Source organism: Pseudozyma flocculosa, assembly GCF_000417875.1.
Source record: "Pseudozyma flocculosa PF-1 unplaced genomic scaffold scaffold00022, whole genome shotgun sequence".
Taxonomy (NCBI): Eukaryota; Fungi; Basidiomycota; class Ustilaginomycetes; order Ustilaginales; family Ustilaginaceae; genus Pseudozyma; species Pseudozyma flocculosa.
In genome coordinates, this window is record NW_006920890.1 from 423,299 (window position 1) to 437,531 (window position 14,233).

Sequence of the window (14,233 nt, forward strand, 5' to 3'; positions counted from 1 at the left end):
CTTTTCATCGACTCTACAAGATTTCTGTCCATCCAGCCCACCAGTCCAGCTTCGTCATTTGACCCGTGTCACCCCGTTCGCCCTTGCTTGCCGTCTGCCGACCATCTGGTGCTGTGCGAGTCTGTGCGTCCTCTGAGGCTTCCGGTCGCCAGGCTGTTCCTCGCGTCTTTCCCCTTTGTGCTGGCAGGGACAGGAGCAGGATCAGCAGCAGCTGATGTCGATGTATCGCCGGGGTGCACGGCGAGACGGGATCAGATGACGAAGATGGGGGCGGGGCGGAGATGTAAATTTACTCCCCTCGGTCGGCGCCTGGTCGGCTCGTCTACTGCCCTGGACCCTACGGTATCCTAGGCCTGGCCCTGACGACGATGGCTCCCAACCCGTCCCGCCCCTTGCCTACGAAAACCGGGAAGAAAAAAGGTGACCCGGCGTGCACCGTTGTTGGCTGGCTACACACCCTCCCTCGAACCCCCCGCGCCTCACGAGCAAACAACCGTGTGGAAGTGTAGTGTGAGATCCTCGCCCGATGCTCTCTACGCCCCTCGCCCGCGCCAACTCGTGTATGCGACTCTGACGGCCCGATACGCCAGATCCGTCGCTCTCTCGTGCCGTATTCCTGTGGCGTGTGCGTGCGTGTCTGCCCTGCTGCCTGTCGCGGCGTCGTGGGGCTCTCTTTAAGAACGGCGCGGGGAGGGGGGGAGGATGGGAGATCCGAACATGCAGGCCCGTCTGTGGGCTTCTCACCCTGCATCTCAAACAGCTCGGAGCGGGGCGGGGATGGGGGAGCGTGGAATTCCAGCTGTGCTACGGAGGCCCTGAGTCAGAGGGCTGGCACCTTAGTAGTACTTCAACAAGGTTCGAGCAGGCGGCTGCGGTGGATTTGCCCGACGTCGGCGACCTTCCACGGCCATGCTGTGGCCATAGCATGCGATGGACCTCAACGACGGGCGGCCGGCAGAGTGGTGCCTACGCAGTTGGCCGACGACGTGACTGCGCCCAACGGGGTCGTGGCACGACGTGCAGCGGCCAACCGAGGTTCTGAAGATCGGGCAAAGGCGATGACGATGTTCCAGCGCGGGGACGGCGATTGCCGATCGAGGCCAGGATCACCGATGACGAGGCGAGCTGCCTCACGTACTTACGCCGAGGTGAAGTCCTTCTCTCTCTCTCTCTCCTGCTTGCTTGCCTTGCTTGTTGGCGAGCACCGCCTTTGCCCCGCGTCGCCAGGATGCAGATAGACCACAAGGTCGCGCCAAGCAGCCTAGCATCTCACCGCCTCGAGGCATGAAGGCTCATAGATGGCGCAGGGATGGACGGAGTCGCCCCCCGCGGCCGCCCAGGACGCCAGTGCGCGGATAGACTCTGGACATCATTGTGCAGCATAGGCCGCCCAGCCTGCCCGTACGAAGCTCCCTAGACAGCATGGAAGACCCCGTATTTTGTCGGGGGAAAGGCCGGGGTGCGGCGGCGGCGGCGGTCGCGAGCGTCCAACGCTTCTTCTTCTTGTGTCGAGAATCGGGACGGTCCTTGCTCGTCCTGCCTCTCGGCCGGGCAGGCCGGCCTGGCAAGCGCGCTTGATCGGGAGGCACCGACGCATGCCGGTCCAAACCGCAACGCACCGCTCGGCCCCCTGCCGGAGCGTACGTACCGTATGTGCATAGACGTGCTCATGCCACGGCGCCTCATGCTGATACGCGCGTGGTGGCGACCTTTTTGGTCTCAGACCTGAGGTCGATCTGGTGGTTCACGGCCTGGACCGCCCGAAGGATGCCGTAGAGCAGCGTGCGTCCATGGCACGCGCTGCTGCGACTCACTCGGGCCGAGTTGGAGCATGGCACAACGACGACGCACGAGCCGCGCCGGTTGTTTTTGCAACCCAAACCCACGCCCGCCGCCTTCTCCCGCGGAGGAGGCCAGGGCCAGGGCCAAGGTCGGGGCCTGGCCACGGCAGTTCCGGGGCGCTCGGCTAGGCCACCTCGTGCCGAAGGGCCGGTCTGGTCGAAAGCAAGACGGCCTGGCCATGGCGCGCCCTGCCTGCGCCCATCAGAGGGACGGCTTGAACAACAAGCAGCGGCAAGCTTGCGAGCCGGCCGCAGCGCGGCCGCAGCGAACGTTTGTTGTGCGCCCGACGTCGGCGTGGTGCAAGCAAGCATGCAAAGCCTCGACGGCGCAGCCCAAGGACGGAACGCGTCTGGCCTCTGACCTGCCCGCGTCCAGGAACAAACGCAAGGGGGGAGCTACATACTCTGCGGTCAATAATTTGGTGCCAGGCCAGGCCGCGTACTACAGGCCAGCTAAACAGCTGAGGCCAGCTAAACAGCTGCTGCCGCCCTGCCTGCCCTGGTGTGTTGGTTGTATCGACGGTCCGCGTGCCCGCTCAACGCCCTCCTGTCGCTCCCAGCCGGGGCTCTTGCGGAGGTGCAACACAAGGCCGCCGGGAGCATGGTGGCGATGACGATGACGATGGCGATGTCGACGTCGGTCGGTGATGGGCGGAGCGGATGCATGGTCGTCACCAGATCAGAGCAAGAGGCGGAGAGGCGAGGGCGGAAGAGGTGTGGCTCCGACGGCGGAGAGGGCCCCAGCCCCAAGGAGGGCGCCGGGGCATGTGCTTTGGCGGCCAGCAGGAAACCGACTCCCGCCTGCTGGCCTCGAGGCGATGGTCAGGCCTGGCGGGCCGGGCCTCTTGGCCTCCTCTCTGAAAAAAACCCAACACGCAGGTTTGCTGGTGATTTTTTATTTTGGAGAGAGGGCACGCGGGGGGCGGCGGCGGCGGCCCAAGGGCCAAGAGGTAGGCTAGGGCTGCCGGCTGGCCAGCTGGGCTTGGAGGCGGGGGGCGGAATTGGGGCTTGGAGCTCGGCTGCTCGACACCCCTCTGGACTGGGTGGGCTGGATGGTTGGTCGTCCTGCCTCGCTCGAGGGGCGAGGGGCGGGGGCAGCCAAGCCAAGCCCAGCCCAGACCAGACCAGCCCAGCGCTGGCCAACGCAGCCTAGCCTCTGTCTCTCTCTCTGCCGCCTCGCCCCGACACGCACCCCTGCCTCCTCCTCTCTTGCCTGCCTGCTCGCCTGCTTGCTTGCTGTGTCGCCGCCAGCAGCGTGCCGTGGCCCACGTTACAGGGAGCTCGGAAGCGTGCGTAGTCTGTTGCCTCTTGGCCAGCGCTCCTCGCCTTCCTCACCCAACCCTACCTGGACCTTCGACCGCGCCGTATCCTCTCTCCAGCCCTTGGTCGGCCCCCTCTTGTGCTCTCTTCTCGGTTCTCATCATCATTCTTCGACTTCACCTTCTTCGTTGCCATCGACCCGTCGCCCTATCACCTCGCCACCGCTTCCACGCCTCTTGCTTTCTTCCGTGGCGCACGTCGGGCTTGGTGCCCTGTTCCTTCGCCACCTTCATTCTCCTCGATCCGCTATCAGCTCAGCGGCTCACCGGCGTGCGACTTCAGCACCGGAGCAACGGTCTCGATAGCCTGACCTGTACAGATCTCCAACCAACACCCCCTCATTTTCCCTCGCTGGCTCAAGAGGGACGCTTGAAGACTGCTCTCGTCCCAGCAACCCGCGTGCGTCCTTGCACCGCTGCTTCCGGCGCAGCTTGCGCCGCCACCTTATCGGCGTTTGCCGCTTCCGCCTTCCTCTCGTCACACGCCTTGATCTTGCGCACCCAAAGGCAAACCGCGCGCCAAGATGCCGCTCTTCTGCTCCCGGAGGACGTCGACCATCCTCCTCACCCTTCTGGGGCTCTTCTTGGTCGGCGCCGTCATCGTCCTCACCACGGCCACCGCCTACTTCAGCATCGACAACAGCGCCTACGTCCTTCCCGAGGAGCTCGGCACCTGGGACGAGATCCGCTTCGGCAGCTCTCCCGACGGCCCGGACAGCTGGGCGGCCAGGCTGCCATGGCTCGCCAAGCTCTACGGCCACGACCCCAACGCCATCACCAATGGCTCCAGGGCCAGCCCCTCGGGCGCCGTGCAGCCCGCCTCGCCCGAAGCGTCGGCCGCCCCTACCTGGAGAGACAACACCCCACGCCCCTATGACCCGGCCAACCCGCCGGAGAAGATCCCGCGCATCATCCACCAGACCTGGAAGGACGAGCATCTGCCGCCTCGATGGCAGGCGGTGCGTGACGAGTGTGCCGCCATGCACCCCGACTAGTGAGTCTCTCGAGCTGAGCGAAGTTGTTCCCCCCGGCGCCGGCGAGTCAAGACCGACGATTCGTGACGTGTTCCTGATCCCCTGCACTCCTTGCCACCTCTGCCACGCAGCGAGTACATGCTTTGGACCGATGCCGAGTCTCGCAAGTTCATCGCCGAGCACTACCCTTGGTTCATCCCCGTCTTCGACGCGTACCCCTACCCGATCCAGCGCGCCGACGCCATCCGCTACTTTGTGCTTCACCACTACGGCGGCGTGTACATGGACCTCGACGTCGGCTGCAACCGCAGGCTCGACCCGCTCCTCCGCTTCGAGGTCGTCCTGCCCCGCACCCGCCCGATTGGCGTGTCCAACGACATTATGCTGGCGCAAAAGGGTCACCCGTTCATGGACCAGGTCATCCACAACCTCATCACCTTCAACCACCAGTACCTGACCAACTACCCCACCGTCATGTTCTCGACGGGTCCGATGTTCCTCTCGGCCTCGTACGGCCTCTACGTCGACGCTCACGGTCCCGCTACCCCTTCCACGCCGTCTCAGCCGAGCGCCGGGTTTTCGGGCGTCCGCGTGCTGCCCAAGTCGCTCTACGGAAAGAACGCCAAGCCTTCCGACGTCCCCGATGCCTTCTTTGCCCACTTCTACGGCAGCAGCTGGCACTCGAACGATGCCGGCTTCCTCATCTTCCTGCGGGATCACGGCCGGCTGCTCATGTTCATCGGCGCCTGCGTCGTCGGCTACGGCTTCTTCCGCACCATGGTGGCCACGGCGCTCTTCGGCCTGGGCAGCAAGAGCACCGGCTCCCGGCGGAGGTCGCGATCGCGTGGCCGCTGGATCGGGCTGCCCGTGGGTACGGGAAGCAGCACGCTGAGCCGACACCGGTCGAAGCGCAGGTCGACCGCCGACGACAGGACCATGCCTCTCGAGGAGCTGGCGGCCGGTGCCAGCAGCAGCTCTGCGGCGAGCGGCTCCCGGCTCTCGATGCCTTCGAACCGTTCGCAACGGCTCAGCCTTCCCTTGTTCCAGCTGCAGGAGCAAGAGGCCGCCAACCGCGACGCGCCGCAGTCGGTCCTCGCATGGGTGGGACAGACGCTCTCTCGGCCATCGTCCCGCAACGAGGGTGCAGCGGACCCCGAGTCCTCCGCCTCCACTGGCCGCCCTGCCTCTCCGCGTGTCGGCAAGAAGAAGGGTGGCGTGCTCTACCTGCCCGCCTACTTTGTCAGCCGCGGAGACGAGTCGAGCTCGCAGCTCAGCCCGAGCTCCTCGATCAGCAGCGTCGCGGCGGGATGGCAGGCGAGCGGGAGCAGCGGCGCCAATAACCTTACCAGCTGGGCCGCGTCGCTCCTGCCGGATTCTTGGCGTGGGCCGTCGCCGGCACCCTCGCACGCCAGTCGGCTCTCCAGGGGTGGCGATGACATCGATCTCGAGAGCGTCGGTTCGGCATCCTGCGACGAGGAAGAGTACGGCGGCGAGGGGCATCAGCGCTCGCGTTCGGCCGCCAACAAGGAGGCGACGGTGCCGCTGCTGCGGAACGGCTCGACGGCCTCGAACGGCGCTGGCGGCGGGCGCTTTGCGCGCTCCTGGACCGAGGCCACCTCGAACGAGAAGCGGAACGGATCGAGCCTGAGCCAGGCGACGTCGTCGCCAGACTGCTACGACCAGTCGAACCCGATGGATGCACGCGCTTACGGGGGCAAGGAGGGCGATACCGACATCGGCCCCAATGGCACGCTGCTGGCCGAGGCGCGACAATCGTCGTCATTGACAACATCGGCCGCGGTGCAGCCTCCCAGTGCATCTCGTCTGCTGCGCCGTCTGCCCAGCTCTGGCGACTTCCACGCTGCCGAAGACACCCCCATCGGCTCTGCAAAGACGCCGCCGCCGCCCTACCCGTACGGCGGCGAAGCAGAGCCTTCGTCTGGCAGGGACAAGCTCCGGCAAAACCAAGCTCAGGGGCTGCCCCACGGTCTCCGTGCGCCGCAGCCAAAACGAGCCATCGACACTGAAGAGATTGAGGCGGACTGGGACGAGGATTGCGCGGAGGAAGGGGCTTGGGAGGGTGACGGAGACATCGGCAGCCAGACTCGTCGAGGCACGGTAGTCGCAACGACACCTTCGCAGCAGCAGCAGCCGCTAGGGTCCACGCTGACGACGGAAGCGGGTGCCGATGAGGTCGTCGACTCTACCGAAAGAGTCTAGCGCGAGTGCCAGGTGGCACTCTTGCACCTCGTCCCGCAGAGCGACCTAGCGTAGACAATCCCTTCGATTTTGGTATACCCCGCGCGCCCCGCATGGCTAGCGCCGCCAGCTTCCCCCTTGGCCCCACCTGCTCCTTGTTCCCACCATCCTACCTGCGTGGCAGTCGATCCGCAGCTGGTTGCGGGCATTATAATGATCACGATGATGAGAGACGACCCAGCATACGTCGGATGCCAGCGCGTGGCGGTTGGAGCGTGCGTACGTGTGCCTTGGTCTGCGGGGCGTGGTCTGCTTGGCCCCTTGCGGATTGGTCTGAGCCCGCGAAGAGCGCCGGTGGCCGGCCGTGTGTCGTGCGAGTAGGAAAAAACATTTTCCCAGCCTGATTACAAATGCTGACGGGCGCAAAGGCCGTTTCGGATTCCATTGCCGCAGCACCTTGGCCCAAATTGCGGGCGAGAGCGAGCGGTCGGCTGGGGGCCCAGAGGCTGCGAGCCCGCCGAGAAGGAGGTCGCAGGCAGGCCAACAGGCAGGCCGGCAGGCTGCTGGCCTGTTAGCAGACGGCTGGAGAGGGCGCCCGTCCGCCCGCCCGCCTGCCCGTCTCGGACGGCCGTTGCTCCCGTCTCCCCACCACCACAATTCCACCACCTCAACCCCGGTAGAATCACTTCAAGATGTGAGTAGTACCCCTATGCTGCCGCTGCCGCCGCTGCGTCACCAGGGTCGCCATCTCGATGCATGCCGGAGGATACGGCTCGCCACTGTCGTTGCGGGCTCGAAGCAGGAACGAGAAAGGCAGGGGAGACCATACTCGAATCGAACAGTCACGCTGAACACACTCCCCCGCTTTTTCCTTCGGCCTTCTTGCTTTGCTCACCGTGTCCGAACGGATCGACAGGGCCAAGTCCAAGAACTCGTCTCAGCACACGATGAGCCGCAAGGCGCACCGTAACGGCATCAAGAAGCCGAAGAGGTTGAGGCACCCCTCGATGCGCGGCGTCGACCCCAAGTTTGTGCGCAACCAGCGCTTCGCACAGCACGGCACCGAGAAGGTCAACAAGGAGGCCCGCCTCGCCAAGGCCCAGGCCTAAGGCGTCGTCTTTCCCTCACTGCCCGACCCGACCGCCCCGCTCTCGTCGATGGTGTGGAGTGGCTGGAGGTGATGGAGGGAGTGGGACTCGGGGTTGCAACGATGGAGGTGTATCGGGGATGCGGGGCAGATGTAGCGCCGTCGGAGCTCTCGCATGGCGTCGACCGGTCATGGTCACTTCGGGGTCTTGTCCCTGGTCGTGACTTGGCCCCCGTCGCTGGCGGTGCAGATGCACTCGTAACCCCCGCTGGCACCGGTGCACCGACCACAAACCCACCGACCTCAACTGGCACCCTCTGATTCCGACATCAGCCGTCGGTCGATCGGTCGGTCGGTCTCCTCAACTCGAGCCGCGCCTCGGACCATTCCATCCGCATCCATCCGAGGACCTCGCATCCGCACGCACATATCGACGAGGGGTGCGGGCGGCGGTCGGCCACGCATCTCGGCACCTCAAGACGGGACACGACACCCTCTCTCGACTCTTGTACCACCATCCCCCACTCCCCCCCTACCCTCTCATTCCATCACCCCTTCGTCACGAGGGCTTGTTCTATGCCACACCTCCGGTCCGGTCCGGTCCGAAAGGATCGTCCGTACCACCCTACGCAGCACCACGCACAAAAGCAATTCCCAAAACGCTCTGATCTTGCCACACACCCTGTCTCCTCACGTCTCCCTATTGGGGGCTGAGAGATCGGTCTGCGCATCTCATCGATGCAAAGGCCTTGTTTGTGGGCGCGTTCTGGCCCGTCTCGATGGGCAATGACAGAATCGTGAGGTGTGCCTAACCGACTCGGCCTGTATGGCGAGGAACGGTGCACGTCCGTCCCGGCCTCGACCCACATCTGGTCCTCGCCTCTTTGTCGGCCTGGTTGCGCACCTCTCGTCGCACTCGGCCCGCAGAGCAAGGGGCGTCGATACACGCCCGACGTCTCCTTCCTCACTTCCTGTTCTCACCCATCACTCCCTTGGCCCCCCGTGCCGACCACATTCCAACGCCGTTATCGACAGCGATCGTTTCATATCGACAGAGTCAAACGACGAGACGGGTGGGACGCGAGTATGATACAACAACGAGAAGGAAAAAACTGACGGACGACAAACGACGAACGGGACTAGGACTATGCACAGGGAACGACGAAGGGATGCTGCGAGGGACTGGGACGGGATGGCGGGCGGCGCTCCGACTTGCGACGGGCTGCGCGCGAGGGGCGAAGCGTCGATCACAGCTTGGAGAGTCGGCTCGGTGCATGGTCCTCGGCGCGCTGTTGCGACACGGTTGTTTTGATCGGGCAGATGGCGCACCCTAGACGGGGGATCGCTCGCCGAGAAAGGGGCACTCGGGCGGCCCAGGTTGTCGCGGCAGCGCGCGATAGCGGAGATGCAGAGGAGAAGCACGAAAGAGAGGACAAAGTTGCACCGGTGACGGAAGAGAAGGCCCTTGACGGAAGAGAGAGACGCGGCGGAAGCGGGCGAGGTCGGTGCTGGCCAGGTCCAGCTGGAGAAGCGAGTCGAGCTGGCATGAGTTGGGCGTGGAGGGGATGTGTCGGTCGTCGCTCAGATGACCAGGCGCGAGGGCTGGCGGTCCAGGGTGTCTGCGAGCGACGTCGTCGCTGCATCGACGCCGCCGGTGGCCATGGTGATCGAGGGCAGAGTGGCAGAACGGTCAATCTCGGCGTAGATGGGCGAGCCTTCCCATGTGGCGCGCTGCCAGTCCATGCCGTCGTTCTCGATGACATCGTCGAGCATCAGCTCCTCGAGCGGGGCCGAGACGGATGCCGTGAGGCCGACGGCATGGGCGGCACCGTCGGTGCCGAGCGACGAGTCCCTGCTCTGGATGACGGCGAGGTTGGGCCCGTTGCGGCGGATGGCAAACGCGACGGCCGAGCCGACGGGCGCATCCGCTCCGGCAGCACCATTGCGTGCAGTGACCGAGGTGCGCTGGCCATAGCCACTCGAGGACCTCGAGGACGACAGCAGAGGGGTGGGGGTGCCGCCCCAGCTGGTGGCGCGCGATCCGGCGATGCGGCGGTTGACGCTCCTGGTGGCGCCGGGCTGCGCGGTGCTGGGCCTGCGGAGTGCCTCGCGGATGCTGGCGCTGCGGGCCTCTTCGTAGTTGGGCAGCTTCTCGCCCTCCAACCGCCACTCTCGCTCGGCCGTCTTGATGCGCTCCAGCTCGCGGTTGTGTGCGATGAGCGCCTTGGCCTGGTTGCGGCTCAGCCTCTCGCCGCGGTCGTTGACGGGCCGGCCATAGGCGTCGGTGGGCAAGTCGGCATAGCCATGCTTGCGGGACTTGCGTCGGTAGTAGACGCGCGACGAGGCTTTCCAGGATTCGACGGAAAGGACAACAAAGATCGCGAAGGCGGCGAGAGGCATATCCTGTCTCGGCGCGTGATTCCTTCAAGGTGTCGTGGAGCGAGAAGACGGGGCGACGGGGGCTGGAAGGCGATGCTAGCAGCAGTGGCCGTTGAGATGGCGGGTCGGGACGTGGCCTTGTGGATCCGCGGATTGCTGCGACTGCAACAGCGTGAGGTGGTGGGGGGGGGGGGGGTGAGGTGGAGATAACCGATGGGGCCAGCTGTGCCACCGGATACTGGGATCCCGGGCAAGGATCGGCGAAGTGAGGTTGAAAGCCTGCGTCGGTGAGCTACGGGCGTGACAGCAGGCCGGACCGAGGGGGGCCAGGGGCAGGCGGGAGGCTGCGGATGAAGCCCGAGGCGCGTGGTGCGTCGTCTGGGCAGACGCAAGGGGAAGGCGGAAAATCGACAGACTAGAGTAGCTCAAGCTTGGCACAGCTGGATGCAGGCTAGGTTTGTGCAACACCGTACCACGTTGTGTATGTACGTCGATGCCCGGTGCCGCGCAGGCTCAATAAGGTGCAGCAGTGACGTGGAAGAGGCGCACAGTACCGTAGGTGGTCGCCGCCCTTGCGATGTCGGATGGATGGCGGGTGGCAGAAGGAGGCGAAGATAGGTGTTTGTGTGGTGGAGCAGGTGGCGCGTTCCGCTGGATAAAAGCTGACCGAAGAGGCGAGGTCGGATGGTGGTCGAAGAGAGGAGGAGGACGGGGAGCAAGGAAGGTGTGCGGAGCGGCGTGGTCTGATGGTGGGTGGTGAGAAGGAAAGCAGACGAAGAAGGCGCTCGAGGCAGCCCCCCCACGGCCGGATCAACACCGCACCGTACCATACCGTCACGACCAACACGCACGCACGCGGCGGCATCGGCTCGCACCCTGGTCGGTTGGCAACCCTCGGCCGGCCAGGCCCGCCAGCGCCAACAATCAGGAACTTCGCAGGTACCTACGTCAACCACGCGCTCGCCATCGGCCCACATCCGGCGTAGTTAAGCATCGACCCGCTCCTTCGATCTTGCCGTCGAGGCAGGCCTACGGGTAGCAAGGCATGGCTTGTCTGAGAGACCGGACGAGTACATGCACAGCACAGCAAGCATCGACTCCGGGGCGGGCGGGCGGAGGCGCGCCAGGTCGAGCGAGCGAGCGAGGAGCCGGAATGCTGCCGCGGCCAGGCCAAGCGAGGGTCAGGGCCAGACCTGGGGGCCAGGGTCAGGCTGGGCTACCGGTACCGGCCGCGATCTCCCTCGCCGGCCGGACCCTTGGTTCCGTGGGCCGGGCTTCCGCTGGCATCACCCTGCATTTGGCGCGGCACGGCAGGCCGGGCCACTGCTTGCCTCTTGGCACCGCGCCGGAACAGGACGGCTTGCTGGCCGACTTGACCCTGCCCTGCTTGCCGTACGTCCTGCCTCTTGTCCAGCAGCTTCGCGACCCATCTCGGGCGGCCTGGCTTCGTCTCGCCTACCTCAGTGACCATGGCAGCCAGGTCATCGGCGCGCAGTAGTGAGTCAAGTGTACGGCAGAGAGCCTCGTTGCCAGGCGGACAGAAATGCCTGCCGTCAACGCTCGATGGCCGCCAGAGGGCTTCCGAGCATCTCCGAAACCATCACAAGAGACGGCGGCACCACCGAAGCGCGGCAGTGTGCCGTTACGGTAGCTCAGCGCTTCGGCTTGCACCGGCCGGGCAGCAGACCGAGGGCTAAGTCCCATCCTCATCGGGCCAGGCCGACAGATGGGGAGCCTTGCTTGCCTGCCTGCCTGACTACTTGTAAGCTTGCCTGGCCTGCGCTCGAACGCAAAGGCTGCCCTCGGCCGGCCGTCGACGGCGACTCGTCTGTCACGGCGTTGGCTCTTGAAGGCTGGGCGAACGTCGCCGACATGGGGCAACCACCGACCGCCACATCGGTCAGGCCGGCCAGGCTGGGGCAGAGCCAGCGTTTGGGGCCGAGGCCGGTTGGTCCTGGCCTGTCACTCGGCCGAAAGACTCGGTCCCCCCACATTCCTGCCCGCTGTGCAGGCACGCAGGCCCCAAGGTCGGGCAGGTGGGGCAGCAAGCAGCCGGCTAAGCAGGCTGGGCGCCCAGCGAGGGCAGAGGCAGGGTCCAGCCCGAAAGCTTCGGGAGCATGGATTTGCCACCCGACCCAGCCTGGCTCCCGACCACCACCCGACCTCTTTCACGCCACACTTCGGGGCAATCCTTTCCTGATCCGCGCCTGCCTCTTTCCCACTTTGCGCTCTATCAATCGCAGTCGCAGTCGCAGTTTTAGTCGCAGTCGCAGCAGCTTCCCCTCCTGAGCGCTGCACGGGCCTCGCGGCTGTCCCGAAACACCAGACGACGCACCCAGTCAGGGCAACATGTCGGCCGCACTGATCGCCCCGCTGCCGGAGGGGACGCAGTCGCAGAGCATGGCGGTGCCTACGACCAGCGCGGCCCTCGACCATGGTGCTCCCTCCGAGCTCAGCGTCAAGGTCGAAGACACCGAGACGTCCGTCGGCGTTCCTGATCCGGGAGCCAGCGTCGCTCACCCCATCGTGCTCGACGAAGTCACCGTCACCGTGACCAGGCCTGCGCAGCCTGCTGCCAAAGGTCGCAGGAAGCGAGCAGCTGCACCGGCCGCCACCGCGGACATCGCCGGCCATGACGAGGAAGCGCCCGCCCGCAGATCGAAGCGAGCCAAGAAGGAGGTCAACTACAAAGACCTTTCCCTGGCGGCTCTCGCCTCGACGTCCGCAAGCTTGCCGCGCCAGAAGAAGGCTGCCTCTACGACGAAGCGTGGCAGCCAGATCAAGCCCGAGAACATGAAGGCGGAAGACGACGCGCGCGGCGTCGAGACTGCGGTCAAGAGGAAGAACACGACCAAGGCCAAAGCCAAGGGCATCACCGAGGTCACCGTCAAGGTCAAGGCCGAGGCCAAGCGTGTCGACGGAAAGAAGCAGGTACAGCGTAAGCGCAAGCCCGTCAACCCGGCCATCGCCGAGATCGAAAACGACCCCAAGCTGAAGCACTTCCCTCAGGATGTGAGTGGCCGAGGCACGAAACTCTCCATCGATAAGATCGTGTCGCTGACCACTCTCATGCCGGTCTTCGCCCTCGACAGACCAAGAATCGTATGATTAGGGTGCTCTCCCAGCGCATGTTCCTCATCAACCGCTTCCGCGCGCCCGGTTACCTCGACGAGGAGTTTGACATCCTTGGGTCGGTCGGCGACGTCTACAAGGTGACGGTGTCGGAGCAGCCGCGCTGCAGCTGCATGGACTATCGCATCCGAAAGGTGGTCTGCAAGCACCTCCTCTTTGTCTACCTCAAGGTTCTTCGACTGCCCAGGAACTCGCCAGTGCTGCTGCAGCGCAGCTTGACCGACGAGCAGCTCTTTGAGCTGTTCGAGGCCGCCCGACCCAACCCCGTCGAGGAGGGCGTCCAGGCGCCCAAGCAGCTTCGCAGGGCCTGGGAGGAGTCGGTCGGCCTGCGCAAGCCAGGGCAGGATTCGGACGACGAGGGCGAAGGGAGCGCTCAGGCCGACAAGCCAGAGGAGCCGCAGGGCAAGAGGGTGCTGCCGGTCGAAGGCGATTCGTGCCCCGTGTGCTACGAGGTGAGTTGTTTTGCGCCGTCGCCAGGCAGAGCGGCCGAGATAAGTGCACGAGGTGCTGACATCGTGTATCGCTCCTCCGACCCTGCGCTGATCCCGCCTCTAGGATCTTGACGCCGACGCTTCCGACGGCTTGACCTTCTGCGCCACGTCCTGCGGCAGACCCCTGCACGACGAGTGCTTCGAGCAGTGGTGCAGGTCCAAGGGCGGCCTCGCTTCGGGCTCGGTCACTTGTGTATGGTGCCGTGCACCCTGGGCACCGCTGCACGCGGCCGCCGGCCCTTCGTCGCAGCCTGTGATCAACGGCTACGGCATCGGCCTCGGAAGCCGCGGTGGCGTCCAGGGCATCGATCAGGAACGCGGGGTCCTCAACCTGGCCGAAGCTGCGGGCGTCAGCACCGTCAGGGACACCTCGACGTACGGCCGCAAGTAAGCCGTCTGTCAGACGATCGACGCCATTTCTCACTGTCTTCTGTCCTGTCCAAGGGCGTGCCATCGAAAGCGCACGCATCGCCCCCTTTGATACCCCCGCTCTATACCCCATCTCCTCCACCACGCAGAGTGCGTCTCGCACCGACAAACCGCATCGCCGCAACCAGCACGGCGATACCCATCCCCTCCCAAGCAACCTTGGAAGCTACCGCCGATCACAGATGAGGCCGCCGCCGCCCGCTTACCTCTAGCACGCACCCGATCGTTTGCCGCGCAATGAACGGAAGGCCCAAGCAGGCCCCTCGTACCCGTTTCTCCCTCGCATCGCACAGCAGGTCTCGTCTCTCTCGCTCGCACGCATAGCAGATCTCTCTCTCTCTCTCTCTCTCTCTCNCTCNCTCNCTCTCTCTCTCTCTCTCTC

The 14,233-nt window shown here is 65.2% G+C and overlaps 4 protein-coding genes across 4 annotated transcripts; 3 read left to right on the forward strand and 1 right to left on the reverse strand.

Annotated features, from left to right (window-relative positions):
- Positions 1 to 3,684: 3,684 nt before the first annotated feature.
- Positions 3,685 to 6,354, forward strand: PFL1_05915 (uncharacterized protein; the record flags this gene model as incomplete). Its single annotated transcript, XM_007883450.1, has 2 exons — positions 3,685 to 4,154; positions 4,266 to 6,354. The coding sequence occupies 2 exons, from the start codon at positions 3,685 to 3,687 to the stop codon at positions 6,352 to 6,354; spliced, it is 2,559 nt and encodes an 852-aa protein (XP_007881641.1).
- Positions 6,355 to 6,743: 389 nt separating this feature from the next.
- PFL1_05916 (uncharacterized protein) lies at positions 6,744 to 7,442 on the forward strand (the record flags this gene model as incomplete). Its single annotated transcript, XM_007883451.1, has 3 exons — positions 6,744 to 6,764; positions 7,014 to 7,027; positions 7,250 to 7,442. The coding sequence occupies 3 exons, from the start codon at positions 6,744 to 6,746 to the stop codon at positions 7,440 to 7,442; spliced, it is 228 nt and encodes a 75-aa protein (XP_007881642.1).
- Positions 7,443 to 9,001: 1,559 nt separating this feature from the next.
- On the reverse strand, positions 9,002 to 9,820 carry PFL1_05917 (uncharacterized protein; the record flags this gene model as incomplete). The annotated part of the gene is made up of 1 exon (XM_007883452.1): positions 9,002 to 9,820. The coding sequence occupies one exon, from the start codon at positions 9,818 to 9,820 to the stop codon at positions 9,002 to 9,004; it is 819 nt and encodes a 272-aa protein (XP_007881643.1).
- Positions 9,821 to 12,148: 2,328 nt separating this feature from the next.
- On the forward strand, positions 12,149 to 13,813 carry PFL1_05918 (uncharacterized protein; the record flags this gene model as incomplete). Its single annotated transcript, XM_007883453.1, has 3 exons — positions 12,149 to 12,811; positions 12,892 to 13,383; positions 13,487 to 13,813. The coding sequence occupies 3 exons, from the start codon at positions 12,149 to 12,151 to the stop codon at positions 13,811 to 13,813; spliced, it is 1,482 nt and encodes a 493-aa protein (XP_007881644.1).
- Positions 13,814 to 14,233: the final 420 nt, after the last annotated feature.